Source organism: Chinchilla lanigera, unplaced genomic scaffold, assembly GCF_000276665.1.
Source record: "Chinchilla lanigera isolate Chin_1 unplaced genomic scaffold, ChiLan1.0 scaffold00036, whole genome shotgun sequence".
Lineage (NCBI taxonomy): Eukaryota > Metazoa > Chordata > Mammalia > Rodentia > Chinchillidae > Chinchilla > Chinchilla lanigera.
Window position 1 is genome coordinate 18,246,559 of NW_004955437.1, and position 20,072 is coordinate 18,266,630.

At 40.0% G+C, this 20,072-nt stretch overlaps 1 protein-coding gene across 1 annotated transcript in view; it reads left to right on the forward strand.

Annotated features, from left to right (window-relative positions):
• Positions 1-20,072, forward strand: part of Usp54 (ubiquitin specific peptidase 54) — an 81,895-nt gene that overhangs the window by 6,256 nt on the left and 55,567 nt on the right. The window contains 2 exon segments of the mRNA XM_013516768.1: positions 10,753-11,612; positions 19,869-19,961. Coding sequence (XP_013372222.1) covers positions 11,466-11,612; positions 19,869-19,961 — 240 coding nt within the window. The 5' untranslated portion in view covers positions 10,753-11,465.

Below are 20,072 nucleotides of genomic sequence, written 5' to 3' on the forward strand. Positions count from 1 at the left end.
TAGCCAGCCAGAAGGCTGGCGCTCCTGTGGAATTTATTTTGTAGCTAGCCCTTAGTGTTTTATGTACATTAATTTGTTGACTCCTTTTAAAAAAGCATATTTTTTACAGGTAGTAAATGGCCTGAAAGTGATGGAGCCAGGATTGGAATGTAGATTTACCATCTTCTTCATTGTCATCATCACCAAAACATTTATTTGGGGGCTGGGGATGTAGCTTAGTGACAGAGTACTTGTCTAACATATACATGCTAGGCCCTAGGTTTGATACCCAGCACTGGGGAGAAAAAAACCAAAACACCACAAAACAAATAAAACCCGCATTTATTCCATGCTTATTATATAAACGTTTAATCCCTATAACAGTCCTATGACATAGATGCTATTTATTGGTCCCATTTTACTGATTAGGTACCTAAAACTTAGACTCAGTAACTTGGTCAAAATGACACAGCTATTAGGTGGTAGAGTCCAGACCTGTGCTATTTTACTGTTGTTCCCAAATTGTGTAATTTGCATTCTCTCCACTATAGGCACGATGGCTTCTGAGGTTATACAATGTGGTTGGCCCTGCAAAAACTATACTTTTTGTTTGTTGTTTGTTTTTTTTGAGACAGGGTCTCGCTATGCAGTTCAGGGTGGCCTTGAGCTCACTTTGTAACCAGGTTGGTCTTGAACTCTCAACAATCTTCCTGCCTCAGCCTCCAGAGTGCTGGGATTACAGGAGTGTGCCACCACACCTGGCAAAAGCTGTACTTTTAAGCACTCTGTTCTTTCTACCACTGTGCTGCCTCTCACAGAGATTGAAAAATTATCTTATGGATTTTATGGGGGGCCAGGTGGCCCATACCTCTCACTACTTAGTTCTTACAGTTTGTCAGTTATAGCAAAGTGAAACATATCATTTTGTCTCTTTATTTTCGTTTCAGTGCATTTTGGATAAATTGGTAATAAGTGACAATTTTATAAGTTTTTGTAATGTGAAAAATAAGACGTCCTTTACTTTACCAGCGTACAGTTCTTCCTGTTGTACTTGATGTACTAACTTGAAGTTATCAAAGTGTAACCCTAACTGTTTAAGTAACTGCCACATTGAGAGTTTAAGATAGCCACCCCATAATTCAACAAATAGCTTGGCCTTTTTAAATAGTTGTACATGTTTATCACTATTTTCAAGCTTAGATCAAAAGCAAATAAATATTGATCCACTGATTGTTTCTATTAGAATAAGATGTCAGGGGTATCTTAAGCCAGATAGAGACATTTGGCAGCTCTTTTATTTACAGAATAAAATGTATCAGGATGTAGGTACTTATACCCTTAATCAAAAATTGCTCTTTCAATGAAAGTAATTCAGTGTCTATTATATTCAGCCTCTGTAGAAGTTTTTGAAAAATTGCCCTTTAAGGAATACATACTGTAATCCATATCTCAAATAGCTATAACCTGAGGCAGAATGTGAATCCTGTAATCTATGTTCCACATGCCCTGAGCTCAGAAGAGAATGAAATAAGTTAGGAAGCTGAGTAATATGATATATGCCAGTGCATGCCTGTAATCCTAGCTGATTGGGAGGCTGAGGCAGGAGGACACCGGTTTGAGCCTAGCCTGGACAACTTTGTGAGACCCTGTCTCAAAATAAAAAAGGTTGAGGATGAGCTCAGTGGTAAAATGGCACTGGGTGTTCAATCTCCAGCACTCCGAAAAGGAAGGAAGAAAGGAGAAAAGAAGAAAGGGAAGGGAAGGGAAAGGAAAGAAGGGAAAGATGGATGAAGCTGGCAGTGGTGGGAAATGTGGGGCAGTGGTCCAGAGGTGCTGAGGATCTGAACTTAGCAGCAACAGTGGAAACAAAATAAAAGGAAATAGAAATCCGAATCTGAGCTCCTGTTTCTAAATAGGAAATAGCTACCAATTATTAAGCAACTTTCATATTGTAGAATGTTAAATTTCCGACATTTGGTCTAGAAACCTTTTCACTATATTTGTAAGGAAAATGAATTTAAATCTTTAAGCTTTAATGTAAGGAGATTACAGATTATAGATAATGGATCTATGAGTTATAGATAACTGAGAAAGTAGAAAAATGAATAACTCCATTACTATGCATAACTCTAAAGAGTTCTCTGTTATTTCACATTTATTTACTACATAGTCCAGGCTGGAGGCTGGTCTCAAACTTGAAGTCGTCCTCCTACCTCCTCACTTTGTAGTGCAGGCTGGCCTTAAACTCACTTGTGCAGACCACACTGGCCTCAAACTCACGCAAGTCCTCCTGCCTCAGCCTCTCAAGTGCTGGGATTTACAGGCATGCTGTACCATGCCCAGCACAGTAGCTTTTTAGATAGTCTTTTTTTTTTTTTTTTTTTGGTACCAGGAATCGAACTCAGGACCTTGTGCTTGCCAGGCCACAGTAGCGTTTTGAATTACGCATTCTTTCATGCAACAATAAAATTAATTTCTGTAATAGAGTCAACAGATTCAGATTCTCTGGGACCTGAAGCTTATACAGTTATATAGTTGAGGAGACCCTCTTTAAATTAAACCTTTTTTTCTTTTTTTTGGTTTGGGGGTTGAACCCAGAGCCTTTGCATTGAGTTTTATCCCTAGCCCTTTTTTATTTTTTATTTTGGGGGTCTTGCTAAGTTCCCCAGGCTGGGCTTGAACTTGTGATCCTCTTTTCTCAGCTTCTCAATAACTGAGATTATAGGTGCATGCCACCATAGCCAGCAAGAAAAACTTTTTCTTTACCTTTGGTCTTTTTGAGACAGGGGTTTCGCTATATAGTTTAGGCCGGCCTTGAACTCAGAGCAATCCTCCTGCCTCAAGCAAAACATTTTTCATTTTTAAAAATTATTTTTAATTATTTTTCTACTTTAATCATTTAAGAAAACATTTTTTAAAATAGTGAATTAGATACTAGGCCTTGAGAACCTGTATAAGAGAGGAGCCTAAAACCTTACGCTTCATTATTGTCTGATAAATCTGCGTTTAGATGTGGGAATCTGCAAAATGGCTAAGATCCATTGTTTCCCACCAGCTCATGCATAAAAAGGTTTTGGCTTGTTTTTCAGATGAGCATATAGAATTTAGCTGCTATATAAAGACATAGATAATAGGTAACAGATGACATTCTTCCTTCCCAATTTTGACTTCTACCTTCCAAGACCTTGATGTTAGAGATAACAAAGCAATGTACACTATTTTGATTATTAAATCCCAGGAGGTCCCAGGTAGTGATGATTAAACATAAGAATTTATGGACATGGTAATTTGGGGCTGCTTACAGTCTATTCAACAATAATAAAATATAGGTCATTTACCTCTTTTTCTGAGTTGAGAGCATCATGGTAGTAAGATTCTGATATGCTTTCTCCTGTTTAGTACTCCACAGGTTTAGGATTTTGTCAGAAACCAGTTTCTTTTATTGGTATATTTTATATATATATAAAATACTATCATTATATATATATAATGATAATATTCATTAGAGGAAATTTTACCTGTACATGATATATCTTGCTGCTTCTTTTTTTCCCATTCCCATTCTCCTCCCCTCCCTTCAACTCCTAATTATAAAGGTTTTGTTTCCATTTTTTTCCTTCTAGTCTTTTTTTTTTCTAGTCCCTTCCTTCCTTTTCCCCTCCCCTCTCCCTTGTTCCCCTTCTCATTTGAAGATTTTCTTCACATTCCCAATATCTATTATACACTTTGGTCCTTATTTACACTTTTGTTTCTCATACTAGAGAAACAATATGGTCTTTAAACATATATGTCTGATTTATTTCACTTAGGAGTATTGTCTCAAGGTGCATTCATTTAGCTAGAAATGTCTCAAGCTTATCCTTCTTTATGGCAGAGTAGTACCCTATTGTAGAATAAAACCACATCTTCTTTATCCATTCATTGATTGATGGGAGTCTGGGCTGTTTCCAAGATAAGCTATTACAAACTGTTTTCATCATTTTCCTAAGCTCCTCTATTTTAAAAATCTGTATCTGGTCTAGAGTCACTAATCAAGTGTCTTCATTATTGTCACCATCTCTGTAGTTATCTGAGAAATTATTTCTGATTTTATTTTTTCTAAAGCCTCATTCATCTGCTTTGTTACTTCTGCTGTTACCACTTCAGAGAGTCCAGGTGGGTGGCTTTGGATTGTTCAACTTTTTTGCCTCCTGGATTTGCCTTTTGGTGATCTAGAAGTCTAGGGTTGAATCTTGCTTAAGTGTCTTCTCATTTTCTATTTTTTTAAAAGTTTGTTCCTGGGTTGATGCTTGCAAATTGCTTATGGCAGTTAACTTTATTGCCAGTATTTATTACCCTTAGGAAATGACTACTTCTCAGAGATGTCTTCTAGGTGTAGCTGGCTTTTGGGTTTTGAGTCTGTTGCAAGATCCTACCTCTTCAATTTATTGGAGATGAGAAATTGCTGCCTATTTGGCTCACCCACTGGTTCTTTGGCACTGGCGTATAGTATTTTTTATGATCCTTAGGCAGTCTCATTCTTGGTATATACCATGAAGAACAACTGATTAGAGCAATTATGTCACGTTGGCTAATGTAATACAATCAGCAATAACCATAGCATCAAACACAGCCTAGAAAAACTGTGGTAACTATTCATATGCCAGCTTTAACCAAATGAAGTTTATTTGTGGTTATATAACAAAATCTAAAACAAACCAGAAAATTGTATACAGTAAATATGTCCTCAATATGGTGATTTTATCCTCAAGGGAGAAAATTTAAAAGAGGTTGGGGAGGGGAAACAGAGAAATAAAAGAAGAGGAAATGATGAAAGGCAAAGCCAGAGGACAAAGGAAGATTATTTGAACTTTGGGAAACTGGTGAAGAAGACAGGAGGGGAAGACAAAAGGAAGAAATAAAAGCAAGAACAGAACAGAACAACAATACAAAAACTAGAAACAATGTTCATACTGATATAAAAACAAGAACAAGCTATCAAGAAAAAAACAAAGAAACAAACAAGAAAAGAAACAACTCTATAAGAAAAAAATCCACTTCAAGGCATGTCTCTGCTGTCACTGGTGGACAAAGTTGGCAGACAGATCCCAGATCCATGTTGATTAATCCCAGCAAGCCAGCTGTACATTTCTGGTGGGCTAGTGGATAATCCCAGCAAGCCTACACCTTTAGTTCCGCTGAAGTTGAGAGTGATTTCTGGGTATGAGGCTGGAACCTGATTTGTTCATCCTGCAACACTCTGTGTGCCTCCTGCTGGTTTGAACTTAGTTCTGCCTCACCCTGACATTGAGAGCTGCTAGATGAAGTCAGCCCATAGCTATTTTGAGTTCCAAGTTCAGTTGGCCCATCTCCAAGATAGCTACTGGCCAATTGCCCTCTCCTATGGGATGTCTAAACCCAAATAACTCACCAGCCACTGCAGACCACTGTGTAGACTGCTATGTTGCACTGGTGTGAGGCTTCTGGGGTTGTCAGTAGTCATTGTGTGCCTACAGGTTGGGACCATTCCTCCCACACATCAAGCCAGGACTCAGGGCGAAACCACCTCTTGCTTCTTCTTTCTTAGTTGAGGTCTTTTTCTTCACTCTGTGTGTGGGCTTCAGTTCTCACTTCAAACCCTTGCTGGTTCCTGGGAACTCACTTCCCTTCTTCTCTAACTCATGTTACTATATTCTAGTGTCTGGACACCAAATCTCAGAGAAGCTGTTTCTCTGCTGTTTACTCCTGTGCCGTCTTTCCAAAAGTCAGAAACCAGTGCTTTTGGAGATATGGTCTTACTATGTAGTTTAGGCTGGTCTTGAACTCACCAGGTAGCCCAGGCTAGCTTTAACTCATGGGGATCCTCCTGCCTCAAATTCCTGAGCACTGGTATTATAGGCATGTACTACCACACCTGGCTATTTTTATACATTATATGTTAAAAAACTTTGATTTCCAGTACTCACTGGTGATATACAGAAACATAGTTGATTTTTTAAAGTATTGATTTGTATATTTGACTTTACTGAATTCATTTATTTGTTCCCAGACCTTTTTTTGTACAATACCTGAGACTGTAAAATGTAGAATAAAGACAACAGTGTTGTTTGTGAAGGGGTCGGGGATGTAGCTCAGAGACACAGCACCTGCCTGGCAAGCAAAAGGCCTTGGGTTGGATTCCTGGTACCAAACAAATAGTGTCTGTGAATAAAGATAGTTTTATCTCTTCCTTTCCAGTTGATGTGCTTTTTATATCTTTTTCTTGCCTTCTTACACTGGCTAAAACCTTCAGTATGATGTTGCACAGGAATGGTCAGATTAGGCATCTTTCCCTTTCTTGGGACCTAGGAAGATGGGAGTGGTCCTATCTAAAATGTTTTGTCTGTGCTGGGTGTGGTGGGTGTGGTGGCGAAAGCTTGTAATCCCAGCACTTGGGGAGGGCAAGGCAGGAGGATTGCTGTGAGTTTGAGGGCTGGTGAACTGCATAGTGAAACCCTGTCTTAAAAAGACCAATAAAATTTTTTTGGCTGGCAGCTGACATAGTTTGACAGTTAAAGAATAATTCAGGTTCTTGCCTATTTTGTACAAAATACATACAAATGAGTAATTAGAGATATAAGATAAATATTAACTTTAAACACTTTACTTGTATAATATGAATTAGATGATCAGATATAGGTGACCAGAAAGACTGACCTATTGTAGCATTTCAGATGGGAGTTAACTGGGGCATAAACTAAGGAGATGACCATAGAAATGTAAAAGAAGTGTCAGAAGAAGAGGTCTTTGAAGGTAAAATTGACAGATTTATTCATCTTGAATGGGGAAGAGTAAGAAGGATAGGAGAGACTACTGAAGGTTTGCACCTAGGAGATTGGAGATGACATCAATAAAAAGAAGCATTAGTAGAAGAACTCTAAGGGCAAAAAGATGACTTCCTCTTGAACATGTTGAACTTACTATAAAAGTGGGACAATAGCGTTGGTCATTTGGCTTTAGAGGTCATGGGGTTTCCGATTTATCAGTACAGAAGTGATGGTTCAGATTATGAGAGGGAAAGCAATGTGAACACCAAGGGAAGGATTGTAGAAGACAACTGATTTATACTTTAGGGAATGCCCACTCCTAGACCCAACTGAGGATTAGAAGACCTATTCCTCATAGTTTCCAACATTCTAGTATTGTGAGATAACCAAAATAAAACTTACCTTTCTACTTTTAGACATTGAAGTTCACTTCTTCAATAAATTCTTCATATGTCTTTGTTTTTAAGCTTGCTAATACTTTCATTTTATTCATTATATCTCAACCACTCTGTGAAATAGGTACTAAGCCTGCTTTACAGATCCAAAGAACAAAGTTCAGGACACTGTCCTAGGTAATTTGGGATTATACAAAGGAGTAAAAATGTAGAAAGTGAACACTTGTCTTCTATCTGCAGTTTAGCCGTAGTCATCTTTGTATTATATTACTCTGTACCATCCTTACACCAACTTGACATTATACTGTGTTTCCAACTTTGTCTCTTTTTGGAGACTGGGTCTTGCTGTGTTGCCTAAGATGGTCTTGAACTCCTGGGATCCTCCTCCTCCTCTATAGCAGCTGGAATTATAGGCATGCACCACCATACCAGGCTCTGAGCTCCCCTTTTCATGGAAATAGTGTTCAAGCTGTATTCCATTTCATTTTATCCTCGTATCTGTATTTTTTTCTATCTTTGTTTTTCTTTTTCCCTCCCTGCCTAAGTTTGAGATTGCCAATATTATCTAGCATAGTTATTACTTACCAATTTAATGATCTTAGCATCTTTTTCTTCTTTTTTGTCTTTTTGAGACAGAGTCTTGCTATGCAGTTCAGGCTGGCCTTGAGCTCACGTTGTATCCTAGGCTGGTCTCAAACTCACAAAGTTCCTCCTGCCTCAGCCTCCTGAGTGCTGGAATTAAGGCATGTGCCACCATGCCCGGCTTGCTTTCTAAATAATGCATAATTTTTGAGTAATTTAAAATGTTTCAGAGATATAAATTCCCTTTTAACTTAAAATCAATTTAGATCTTATAAAGAATTGCAAGAAATATAAAGTACAATGTATTCCCATATATTCTTTAGCAAGATACCCTTATTATAATCATTTTACTATATTTATTTTACCATATGTATTTTTACATACTTGTACTTTGGAGTATTTCAGGGTAAGTTGCAGGCATTCTTTGAGTCAGGGTCTTGCAGTATTCTAGGCTGGCCTATGTAGCCCAAGCTAGCCTCCTCCTGATTAGTCTTCCATGTGTTGGGATTACAGGCTCAACATTATCATCTTTTATCTTAAGTTAATTTTGTATTGCCTGAAAGTTTTTTTTTTTTATTTTAAAACAAGTTGTTAGGGCCGGGGATATAGCTCAACAGCACAAGCACCTTCCTGGCAAGCGCAAGGTCCTGAGTTTGATTCCTGGTACCAAAAAATAAAAATAAAAACAAGTTATTGACATAGAGCTGTAATTTACTTTCTCATATACCTTCAGTAAGTGAGATTGGAGAGTTGTTATGCTATTTGGTGCTGGAGCTAGATCTAAACTTTTTTTCCTTCTTGCGGCCCTGGGAATTAAAAGACCTTGTACAAGTTAGGCAAGTGCTCTACTGCTGAGAATGTCTCTAGCCCTTTTTATTTTATTTTTGAGACAGAGTTTTCTAAATTTTCCAGGTTGGCCTTGAACTTGGCAATCCTTCTTCCACAGCCTCCCTAGTAGCTGGGATTATAAACATTTAATTTTAAGTGAAAGGTTTTTGTCATCAGTATTTTCCTGGACCATTTTCACTACCCTTTTTTTTTTTTTTTTTTTTGGTACCACGAATTGAACTGAGGACCTTACACTAGCTAGGCAGGTGCCTTGCTGCTGAGCTATACCCTGGCCCTTCACTGCCTCTCTTGCTTATGATCTTTTTGGCTGTCTCCTCTTATTTGTTTTTTGTACTGGGAATCAAACTCGGGACCTTGCGAATGTCAGGCAGGTGCTGTGCTGCTGAGCTATACCCCAGACCCTCTCCTCTCTGACAAACCTAGAGCAAGAGTGAGAACTTACCGTCTTACCCTATATAATGACTGCTTCATTCAGAGCCTCTGAATCCCTTTTCTGCTGCTGTTTTTTCCTTTGCTCCTTGAACTTGGATGTGTTGTTATAGAGCAGGCTGAGTTTCAGCAAGCTCCTAATGTGGATACTGGAAACCCTACCTGCCTGCCAAGTCCTTTTGGCTGTGAGCAAATTGGAGCCTTGTTACTTGTCATTCCTTTGTAGCAGTTGACCTAAAGGAATGCTGCGCAGCCTGTTGGAAGTTGCTTAGTAGCCTCGAGTGGGTGTGTTTGAGGGTGTGTGTAGAGAGGTGAGGGTCTGTAGTCTACGTGGGAATATGTGGGGTTCATTCCTCGTGTCATGTTAATCATCAGACAATGTTTACTGACTGCCTCCTTATGAGTAGTACTGTGATAGGAACTCTTGGAATACTGTAATAAAATACATAAGTAAATGACAGTGTAATAGCCAAACAATTCTAGCTCTGCCACTTTGCTTTGAATTGGGCAAGTTAATGTCTTGAAGCCTCACTGTATTCTTGTGCAAAGTTGAACTATTATTATCTACCTGATAGGGCTATTATGAAGATTAAATAGAGTGTAAGTATTTAGCACATACCTAACATTACTTATTATTTCATTTCATAGTCATTTCAGGGTATATGACTGATACCTTACAAAATAAATGGAAAGCAATAAAAACATAGTGAATAATATGACAGTACAGTGTATAATCAAATACTTTAATTGTGACATATAGTTTATGAAGATTATAATAGTCTGGGAATTGAGAGAAGAGAAAGAACAGTCTTGTGGAACCATTTAGTATTCCTATGCCTCAATTTTTCCACTGACTGGAACTCTCCCAGAGCATGATTAAGATGTCAAAACAATTTTTTTAAGTGGTGCATGTGGTGGGAAGGGAGAAGTGTTAACTGTTAGATATTTAACACCTCACATTCCTTAATTTTTCCTTAAGTGGATATGGCAGTTTACCGGAAATCTTAAAAATCATGTAATCTTAGAGATGAGATGATTTCCTCTCAGAGAAAGTGGTTACTTTGGTGCTATTCAAATTGGTCAGTGGATGGCCTCTGATTTTAGCCCCTCAAATATAATCTGAGGGTTAAATGATTTGTAACCCAAATTATGTGATCCTCTGGTAAAAAACAAACAAGCCAAGAGAAATATAGTCCTCTTGGACTGAGTTTTAAGGATATGTGCTTTACTCACTACAAGTGTTTCTGTTGGATGGGATATCTTTGCTCAGAATAGTTAAGACTGCTAACTTATCCCTTCCACCTATAAGCAGATCTTTCATGACCATACACATGGATAACACCTTTAAAAAATGCTTTACTCACAACATCCAAAATAAATGGTGTTTGGTTACTTGGTGATTTCTTTCTTATTTTGTTTTGCTTTTTGTTAGTCTGATTCTGGGGAAAACTTGTATTTGGCTTTTATTTATATTTCCACATCAACTTCAAGAAAATTATCAGAGAAGTTTCCCATGAAAGTAAAGCTGCTCACACCTTTTTTTAAAAAATAAATTTGAGTGTTTCTCGTTTTTGTTGTTGTTAGGATTTTTCTTTTCTTTTTTGGCATTGTATGCCAAGGTCTCAAGTTTATAGTGAGAGGTGAAGCAACGTTGATCTTGGCAGAACAGTGCAAAGCCAGTAGAGTCATTAAGTGACGCAAGCTTTTGATTTTTTTTTTCCTTTCTGTTAAAGCTCTCCGGCACAGCTGGCTATTCTGGTTCCAGAAGAAAAGAGAAGAGACGTTCCGAAGGTCTGACTGAGGCAATAGAAGAATTTGGGGGCATACAAAAAAGAGGCAGGAAAGACCATCAACAGCAGTAACAGCAGCAGCAGCAACAACAGTAACCCTGGATAATCCAAGCAAGCTTCTTGGCTTTGTGGGATCTCTGTCAGCTATTCAGAACTTGAGCTTTTGCTACAGAGGATGATGGGACAAGGTAATAGAGGGCGAGGAGGGTTATGCTGGATTCTTACTTATCTGTCAACCTCTCCTAGTTGGAAAAATCTTCATTTCACAGGAAGCATTATAAACAAGACTGAAGAACATGTTTTACCTTGATCGTGGATGCTATTGGAGTTGAGGATTACAACCATTTCACCAGGACTTTTGGAGACAGTTTTTCAAAAAACAGAAGGAAGCTATACTTGAGCCCTTCTCTGTGCTAGTCTTATGCCATGCCACCTTTTCAACTCTGGAGAAAGTGAGGGACAGTGCTGGATCTAAGAGGGTGTCTGACTCCCCTGTGCTAATTGTATGATGTTTGGAAGGTTGTAAACTCAAAATCTTTCAAGATAAACTCACTAAGTTCTGGATTCTCTTTCGTTTGAGGACTTTAGCAGATGAATAGTCCCAGCCAAAAAGATACAAAGCCTTCTCTGTGTTTTCAGGCTAAATGTGAACAATAATGTCTTGGAAAAGAAATTATTTTTCAGGGGGCCGTGGTACTGTTCAAGGGATGTTTGCTCCTCGAAGCTCAACCTCCATAGCCCCAAGCAAAGGCCTCAGCAATGAGCCAGGGCAAAACAGCTGCTTCCTCAACAGTGCACTACAGGTAAGGGGAATTCGACTTTTAGTTGCTGGACTGTATTTTGATAATTCCTTTAAATATAGTACTTGACAGATTATGTTTGAGGTCAGTAGCCTGAGCTAGCTAGCTATTTATTTATTTATTATGAGCTCATCTTTTTTTTGAGCTCATATCAGTGAGCTCTTTTATCAGTGTGATCTTAGGTAAATCTGTTAATCACTTAGGCAAGTCACTTAATTGAGATTTTTGAATCTCAATTAACTTCTTTGTAAAATTAAGTGATAATCATGTTAGAAATAATAACAGTGCTATTATTTACCTGCCTAAAGGAGAACATGGACCGGGTGATCTTTCTACTTGTTTACCAATTTTTTACCTGAACAACCTGTACTGTCTCCTTTTTTCATTTGAGACAAAATAGCTTATCACCCTAGTTGCTTTTCTGTAGTTTAGAAAGCAAAATCTCTTAGAATTGTAGGTATGCTGTTTTTGTCTCATAATATTCCTGGTCTTAGTTACATACTGAATGGCATCCGGTCTTTGATCACTCTTTCATCTCCTCCATCTAAGCTCTCCAATATTGGGTCTTGATTGGTGTCTGGTTAGATATGCTTGAAAAAAGCTGGTGGAAATTCCCCTAAGGTGATTATCTGCCCTAGATTTTCTTTTTTGCTGCTGCATGCAGCTTACAGTGGTCTCAGAACCTCAAAGCTTTCATCTGACTATTCTGCCTCATACTCAGGCCCAGTGTGTTACGTTCATTTCCCATGGCCTAACATTCAAATAACTACTTTCTCTTTTTTTGCTTTTCAGAGCAAAAGTAAGTAAGATTTGCTAGCAAGATAATTATACTTAAGTAAAATATTAGCTTGACTCCTCAGATATAATGAAAAAACAGTTTGCTATGTGAGAAGACAGGACAGTATATTTGGTATAAATAATGGACTGGGGAATTAGGAGACCTGAATTCTGGGTTTAGCCCTTTTTATAGGTTGACCTTGTACAGGTAATAGTGCCTAAGATTCCCCTTTTATAATACAAGAGTCCTGCCTAGCTTACCTATGTAATAAAAGTTTTATAGTCTCTTAGTTTTCAACTTTTTATTTGAAAGCATTAAAAAAGATCCTGTGCTGTCAAACATGCAGAAAGAGTTTAAATATTTTCTCTAATTACTATCACAAATTTCATGCAGTTAGATAAGGTTGGTTAGATTTTTTTTTTCTCCCAGATGATATATAAAAGTTTTTGTTTGTTTGTGTTTGTTTTAAGACAGCGTCTTGCTACGTAGTTCAGGCTGCTGGCCTTGAATTCATTATGTAGCCCAAGCTAACCTCAAACTCTCAGTGATCTAACTGCCTCAGCTTCCTAGGTCCTGGGATTACAGGCATGCTCCATCCCTCCCAGCCACATAAAGATTTTTTTGTTTTGAGACAGGGTGTCATTGTGTAGTTCAGGCTGGCTTTGAACTCACTGTGTGGCCCAGGTTGGCCATAAACTCAAGGAAATCCTCGTGCTTCAACCTCTTGAACACTAGAATTACAGGTATGCTGTACTACCCCCAGCTTGTGAGATGATTTTCTAACTTTTGAAATGACAGCTATATTTGCCACAGATGTGTTGAACCTATTATATTTGTTATTTACTTGGGAGCATAGTGTGTTTCAAAGAACTTTTAAAATCTGTATCTTGAGACATATACAAGTAAAAAGAGAAGCTTCTGAGGTGTGCCATCATCTCTGGGGTCTAGAGGTTGTGCTTCTTTATGTATTATGCCATTAAATGTTTTCCTAGCAGGGAGAAATTCCTGAAGGATTATGATGTATATTATATCATTTCTTTTTAAACTAAAGTTTGTAGTATATTTAGATATCCTTAATTGTTTTTATTTTCTCCTTCCTTCCTGCCTGCCTTCCTTCCTTCCTAACCTGGTGTTGCCAAGTTGCCCAGCCTGGCTTTGAATTTATGATCTTCCTGCCTCAGCCTTTTTTTTTTTTTTGGTACCAGAAATTGAACTCAGGATCTTGCGCTTGCCAGGCAGTCACTTGTACCACTGAGCCCCCTCAGGCTCTTAAGTAGCTGGGATTAAAGGCATGCCAGGCAGATTTCTTTACTTTTCATATGGATTGATAGATTGATTGATTGTTTGATTGGTTGAGACAAGGTCTTTCTATGTAGTCAGGGTGGCTTTAGCTCACTTTGTAGCCCATGCTGACCTCCAACACCCAGTAGTCCTCCTGCCTCATCCTCCTGAGTGCTGGGATTACAGGCATATGCCACCATGCCTGGATGATTTCCTTAGTTTTTAATCTAGTGTTTTTCTGTTTTAGGATTCTTCCCACATTACCACATTTACATTTACTTTTCATATCTCCTTAGACTCCTTTTATCTATGACAGTTTCTGAGAATTTTCTTGTTTTTGATGATGTTGACAGTTTTGAATAGTAGGGCTTATTTTGCAGATTGCCTTTGTATTGAAATTTGACTGATGGTGTTTTCATGATGACGCTAGGGTTATGGATTATGAGGAGGAAAGCCACAAAAGTTGAGTGACATTCTTATCATAATGCATGAAAGGCCTGTGCTATGAAAATGATCATCACTTTTGATATTACTGTTATTTTTTATCATACTAACTTGAGTTAGTCATACCTCTCCCAGAGTTAAAAAATTCTAGTTCTAGAGCCAGGCATGGTGATGCTTGCCTATAATCTCAGTGCTAGAGAGACTGAGGCAGAAGGATCACTGTGAGCTTGAGGCCAGCCTGGGCTATATAATTATAGTAGAAAATGTTATCCCATCACCCCCCAGTATACTTCAATTTGTTAGTTGCCCAGGTAATAGTTCCTGTTGCAGATCCGATTGCTCCTGTCTCTTAGAAAAAGCTGGTCACTCTGATGCATAGCTGGTCACTATGATGTACATTGCATAAACCAGTCCCAATTGACAAGCTGTTCTGAGCGTCTGTACTTCCTCTTGATTATCCCATATAAGCCCTAGAGCACCAGAGATCAGGTCCTGATATTCTGGGAGTGATCACAATCAGTGCGCATCGACATAAATAAATCTGTCTCCACATCTGGGTGTCATTTCGGTGTTTGTGCTTGCTGTGGCATCTGGTGTGTTGGCTGGGAAGACCAGCTGTACTGATCTCTTTGGTGACTAGTTGTGGCCCTTGAGGATGAAGCAAGGGTCTCTCCAGGTCCCGAAGGGAAGCCATACCCTTGCAATTTCTTGAGTGCCCTCAGAGATCTGGCGGAGGATTCCTGACTCCTCAATCGAGTGGCTCACATTGGACCCTAAAGGGAGGAGGACACTATCTGTCTGTCTATCTATCTTGTTTGTCTGCCTGTCTGCCTGCCTGCCTGATCCTTGAAGACCCCTGGGGGCAGCCCAGTTAGTTAGTCTGTCAGTCCTGCTCAGTTCAAGCAGAAGAAGAGCTTGATCAACTTTTATTAGTTAAGGCCACCCTCAAGGGAAGCAGGTTGGAATGTTTAACCTGAGTGCCTGCTGAATGAATGTGAGTGAGTGGAATGGGTGGCGTAAGCAGTAGGCTGCTCTGTCTGTGCACCAAGACGAGGAAGTACTGGTTGTGGTGGCTGACTGGGCCCTCACCTGTGGTTCCGTGGCAGTCGACGCATGGCATAACAAAGGCCTAGCAACCTCCTTAGCTAAGTCGCGCCTCAGTCCCCACAAGGGGTGCAGCTAGGCAGGCATCTGAATGGTTTCTCTCCGAGGGGCACCTTCCCTTTTTGTGGTATGCCATTGTTTAAGAGTAGTATTACCTGGGTATAACATACACTGTAGGGAGACGTAATGGGAACTAGGGGGACTGTGAAAAAGGGGCTTTTATGGAGTTAAAAATGAAACCAAACTGCTCCCTGCATCTCAAAGAAAAAAAAAAAAAAGAAAAAAGAGGCCCCTTCTTCCCGAGAATTCTGCCTTGGTGCTCTTGTTGACCACCACAGCTTCTGCCAACACCTATAGCTTCACTCCCCACTTCTGACTCATCTACTTCCAGCCAATTGAACTGGTTCCAGCTGGCCATTGCCTGCATTTGGCCACAGAGCCCTGCCCCCCAGACACACCTATCCTGGTCAGGTTGCATCACCTAACAGCCACCTGACATGCCTGCCAGCAGTTCCTTCTGAGTTCTACATTTTGACTGAGGAAAAATTGGACTGTCAGCCCCGACAAATGAGTTGCCATGGCCTTTCCAAAAGTTGCCTTGCCTAGAAACAACCCAGTTGAGTGTTTCTCAAAGACATCAAAAAGGGGTACAAAAAGCCCATCAACTACTGTTGCCCCGAAACCTGATTAAAAAGCACCTGATGTCTATAAGAAAATCCAGTCTGAAAGGTGACCATACCCTCTGGCTATGCATCATAAGGACTATGGACACTAAAAAAATAAAAAGATGAGAACTCTTTCACTTGGTTCTACGCCTGTGTCCTACACCACCATTACCAGTCCATTGCCAGTTCTGCACTACAGCCTCTTGCTCTCCCAGATCAGTTGACTTGGACTCAGTTGCCATAAGGGGGTTAAGAACTCTCCCACCTTGGCTCTGAGCACCTGTGTCCTGCATGATGGGAAAGCCATCCTAGTCATCAGAACAAACTCATAAGGCCATCTGAGAGGCTCCCAGATTCAGCCCAAGCCAGAAAAGCTTTATCCTGTTCTGTCTGACGACCCTGAGTCTGACCTGCCTTCTCATATTCATCAACCCCATGCTGCTCAGCCAGCTGTGTGACAACACCATCACCCGTTCTGTTTCCTGTACCACCTTTTATTACCTCCTGCACCACAACCTCCTGCTCTCCCAGATCAATTCACTTGGACTCAATTGCCATAAGGGGTTAAGAATTCTCCCACCTTGGCTCTGCACCTGCATACCCACCTGCCAATAGGGGATGACTGTCAGCAACTCCTTCTAACGCTGTTTGATACTAAAGAATGCCACTACATTTTTTCACAGGGGTCAAACCTGGTAAAAGTCAAAAGTCCCTGCCATTGTGGTTGATCCTGATGCTTGGGTGAACACAGTCCTCCCTCGAGCATGTCCAAACTGGGACTGTGATGTGGCAGAAGGCCATGAAGCCTTAGATCAGTACCAAATTGCTCTCCTCGCAGGCCTCATAGAGGAAGGCAAGAAGCCAATAAACATGTCTAAAGTTGCTGAAGTTACCCACTGGAGCCCCCACTGAAAAGAAATTCTACTAAAGCAGATCCTGTGAGATTGATGGACACTTTATCAAACATGAATTCCTGTATATGCTTGAATGCCCTATACCTCTCCTGGGATGTGACCAACCTCCCTCACACTTGGGTCCACTGTCCTAGACTTGATATTGACTCTGACTGTATCCCAGGGGGAAGAATAGCACCTACATCAGCCTGAAATGCCTGATAATCATAACCCTGAAATTTTGAGAGACTCATTTCCAGGATGGACAAATGACTCACCCCTGGGGCTTGCTGTCAATCATGCCCCTTTGGTGATCAAGCTCTGTCCCAAGGCAACCCCTACCTGAATCAAACAGTACAGCTCTCCTGCCTGTAAAAACAGTTCAACATCTCCAAACTGCCAATGCCACAACAATTGCCCTCCATATATATTGCCTACACAAAGTTCTGCTGCAATATCTGATAGGAACTGGTTACAAGAAAGAAACACCATAAATTTCTTGGAGCTGCTGGCTTCTCTATGCTTACTCAGACTTTCAGTCGCTGGGAGTGCCCAGTGGCCTCTAAGGGCTGCCTCTCCCTTTGCCTCCATGCCCTAACAGCCACTGTCCTGATCAAGAAAGCTGACAAGCTCACCTTAGGCCAAGACCTAACTGTCCAGGTGCCACATACTATCCCAGGATGAATTGTTCTAAAGAATGGACCTCCTGATAGAAGCTGAGTATACACTGTTTACAGATGAAAGTAGCTCTGTTAGGAATAAGGTCTGACAGGCTAGATATGCTGTGCGCACCTTGGACAAAACTATTTTGGCCAAAACTGTCCTCCTGGGTTGATCGGCACAGCAAACTACTTCCTGTTGCTGCTTGGAAACCTGCCATCAACAACACAAATTAATCCGGTCCAGAGGCCTAACCCCTGTCTGGGGATCCAGCTGACTAAAAAGCCAGTATTCCTGGAAGATGAGAGCCAGACCTGCTCCCACCTTTTGTTCTGCAAGCCCAAGCTGCTGTGCTAGCACCTGTATCCCTGCAGACAGTTTAAGCTTCAGTGTTTTTGTCACTGGCTCTGACCTCCCGTTCCCTACCCATACTGAGAAGAACGTTTTTACAGGGTCCTCCTGTAAAAAATCGTTCCTAGGTATGGCCTACTCTGTACCCTTAATCATTAGCGGTGACAGTAGGCCTACATTTGTAACAAAGGTAACTAAAAACTTGATTAAATAAAAACTACATAGAGCTTATAACCAGTTAAAAGACCAGCTATGTCTGTAGACATTCCTGCACACACATACAACCCAGGTACGTATTAACTACCTCTACAAGTTTCAAAAAGCCAGCTTTAGATCTGCTGAAAAATTTACCTGGATAGCTCCTCTGAGGCTTACTCTGAAGAGACAACATGCACGACTGAAGCCTGAGGACATCGTTCACAGGATTGCTCCATACCTATTTCCCTTGATTTTTCAAGCTGGTTATCCCAGTCCTTGCTTCTCTGCCCCCATGCTAGCTATGGTTTTTGTTAATTGACCTGGATTTTGCTACCCCAGGTCTTGCTTCCCTGCCCCCGCTAGTTGGTTTTGGTTTTTTTCTCCTTAAACTGTGTGGACAATTGTCCCAAGAGAATAGAACAATCAGACAAACACTTAGCCAAGATTTGATGAGTGTCCAAAGCACAATGGACACTTTCCTAGATCAGATTAACTCCCTCACTACCTTGCTGGAGTAATGTTATAGAACAGACAGGCCTAAATTCTAGTTGGGCCTTATCTCAGAAGCACATATGTAATATTCCCAGCAAAGATTTGCTGGGGAAACTAAAAGAGGGGGGAAATATAGCAGAAACCCGCCCCCTCAGCCATTATACTTCAGTTTGTTAGTTGCCCAGATAATAATTCCTGTTCTAAGTCCGATTGTTCCTGTCTCTTAGAAATGGCTGGTCACTCTGATGCACATTGCATAAACCAATCCCCAATTGACAAGCCGTTCTGCTCTGTACTTCCTGCTTGCTTATCCTATATAAGCCCTAGAGCACCAGAGATCAAGTCCTGATATTCTGGGAGTGATCCCAATCAGTGCCTGTAGAAGTAAAGAAATCTGCCTCCAAATCTGGGTGTCATTTCAGTGTTTCAACTTGGTTTTGCATAATGAGTTCAAGGCCAGCCTGGACTATACAGCAAGACCTTGCCTCAAAAAACAAAAAACAAAACCACATCAAGCCAAAAGAATCCTAATTCTAATGAAGATAAAATTCCATGCTATAGTTCAAGGTTTTATTTTATTTTATTTTATTTTATTTTATTTTATTTTATTTTATTTTACCTTTTTTGAGACAGGGTCTCAGTATGTAGTTCAGGCTTCCTTTGCACTCACTTTGTAGCCCAGGCTAGAGTTTCCAACTTGCAAGGATCCTCCTGCCTTAGCCTCTCTAGTGCTGAGATTACAGGCATGCCCCACCACACCCGGCCCAAAGATTTTAATATAAGTTTAAAAGTATTCTTGATTTTCTTATGTATACCATTAAAATAAATAATTATTCTGAAGCTTTTTTCTTTTTCCCTCTTTTTTTCTGTGCCAAGTTGGGGAATCTAAGGATTTATACATGCTAAACATTCTACTACTGAGGGTATACCCTTAGCCATATTCTATAGCTTTTAACCCATAAATTTCTTCTTCATGATCACATTTCTTAAGTGGCCTACCATATTTTTTCTATGAGAACTTCACATCATGTTCAGATTAATGTCTCTGCTAGGTGTGGTGGCACATGCCTATAATCTCAGCACTCACGAGGCTGAGGCAGGAGAATCACAAATTTGTGACATGCCTAGGTTACATTTCAAATTTGAGGTTAGCCTGGGCTACATAATGAGAACTGACTTGAAGAATACAAAAGCAAAAGAAATCAAATTAATGTTTTCCTCAGAATATGCTCATTTATCCCTCACCTTTTTAGACATTTGTTGTAATTTACCAGAATGAGCTTTTTTTATTGGGAATAAAGATTGCCTTCGCAATCATTACCTACGTTTAATTGAATTTAAAATTAAATAATGGTTCTTTGTAAAGCAGTGAATATTTTCCCTTTTTTGTCAGGTTTTGTGGCACTTGGACATCTTCCGCCGTAGCTTTAGGCAGCTCACAACTCACAAGTGCATGGGAGATTCTTGCATCTTTTGTGCTCTCAAGGTAAGTACTTCGGATTTGTTTCTCCCCACTGACGTTGGATTGCCAAATGATCAATATTGCCTGGAGGGGTGGTTAGCTAGGATGAAGCTAAAGAGTTGCTACTGAATTATC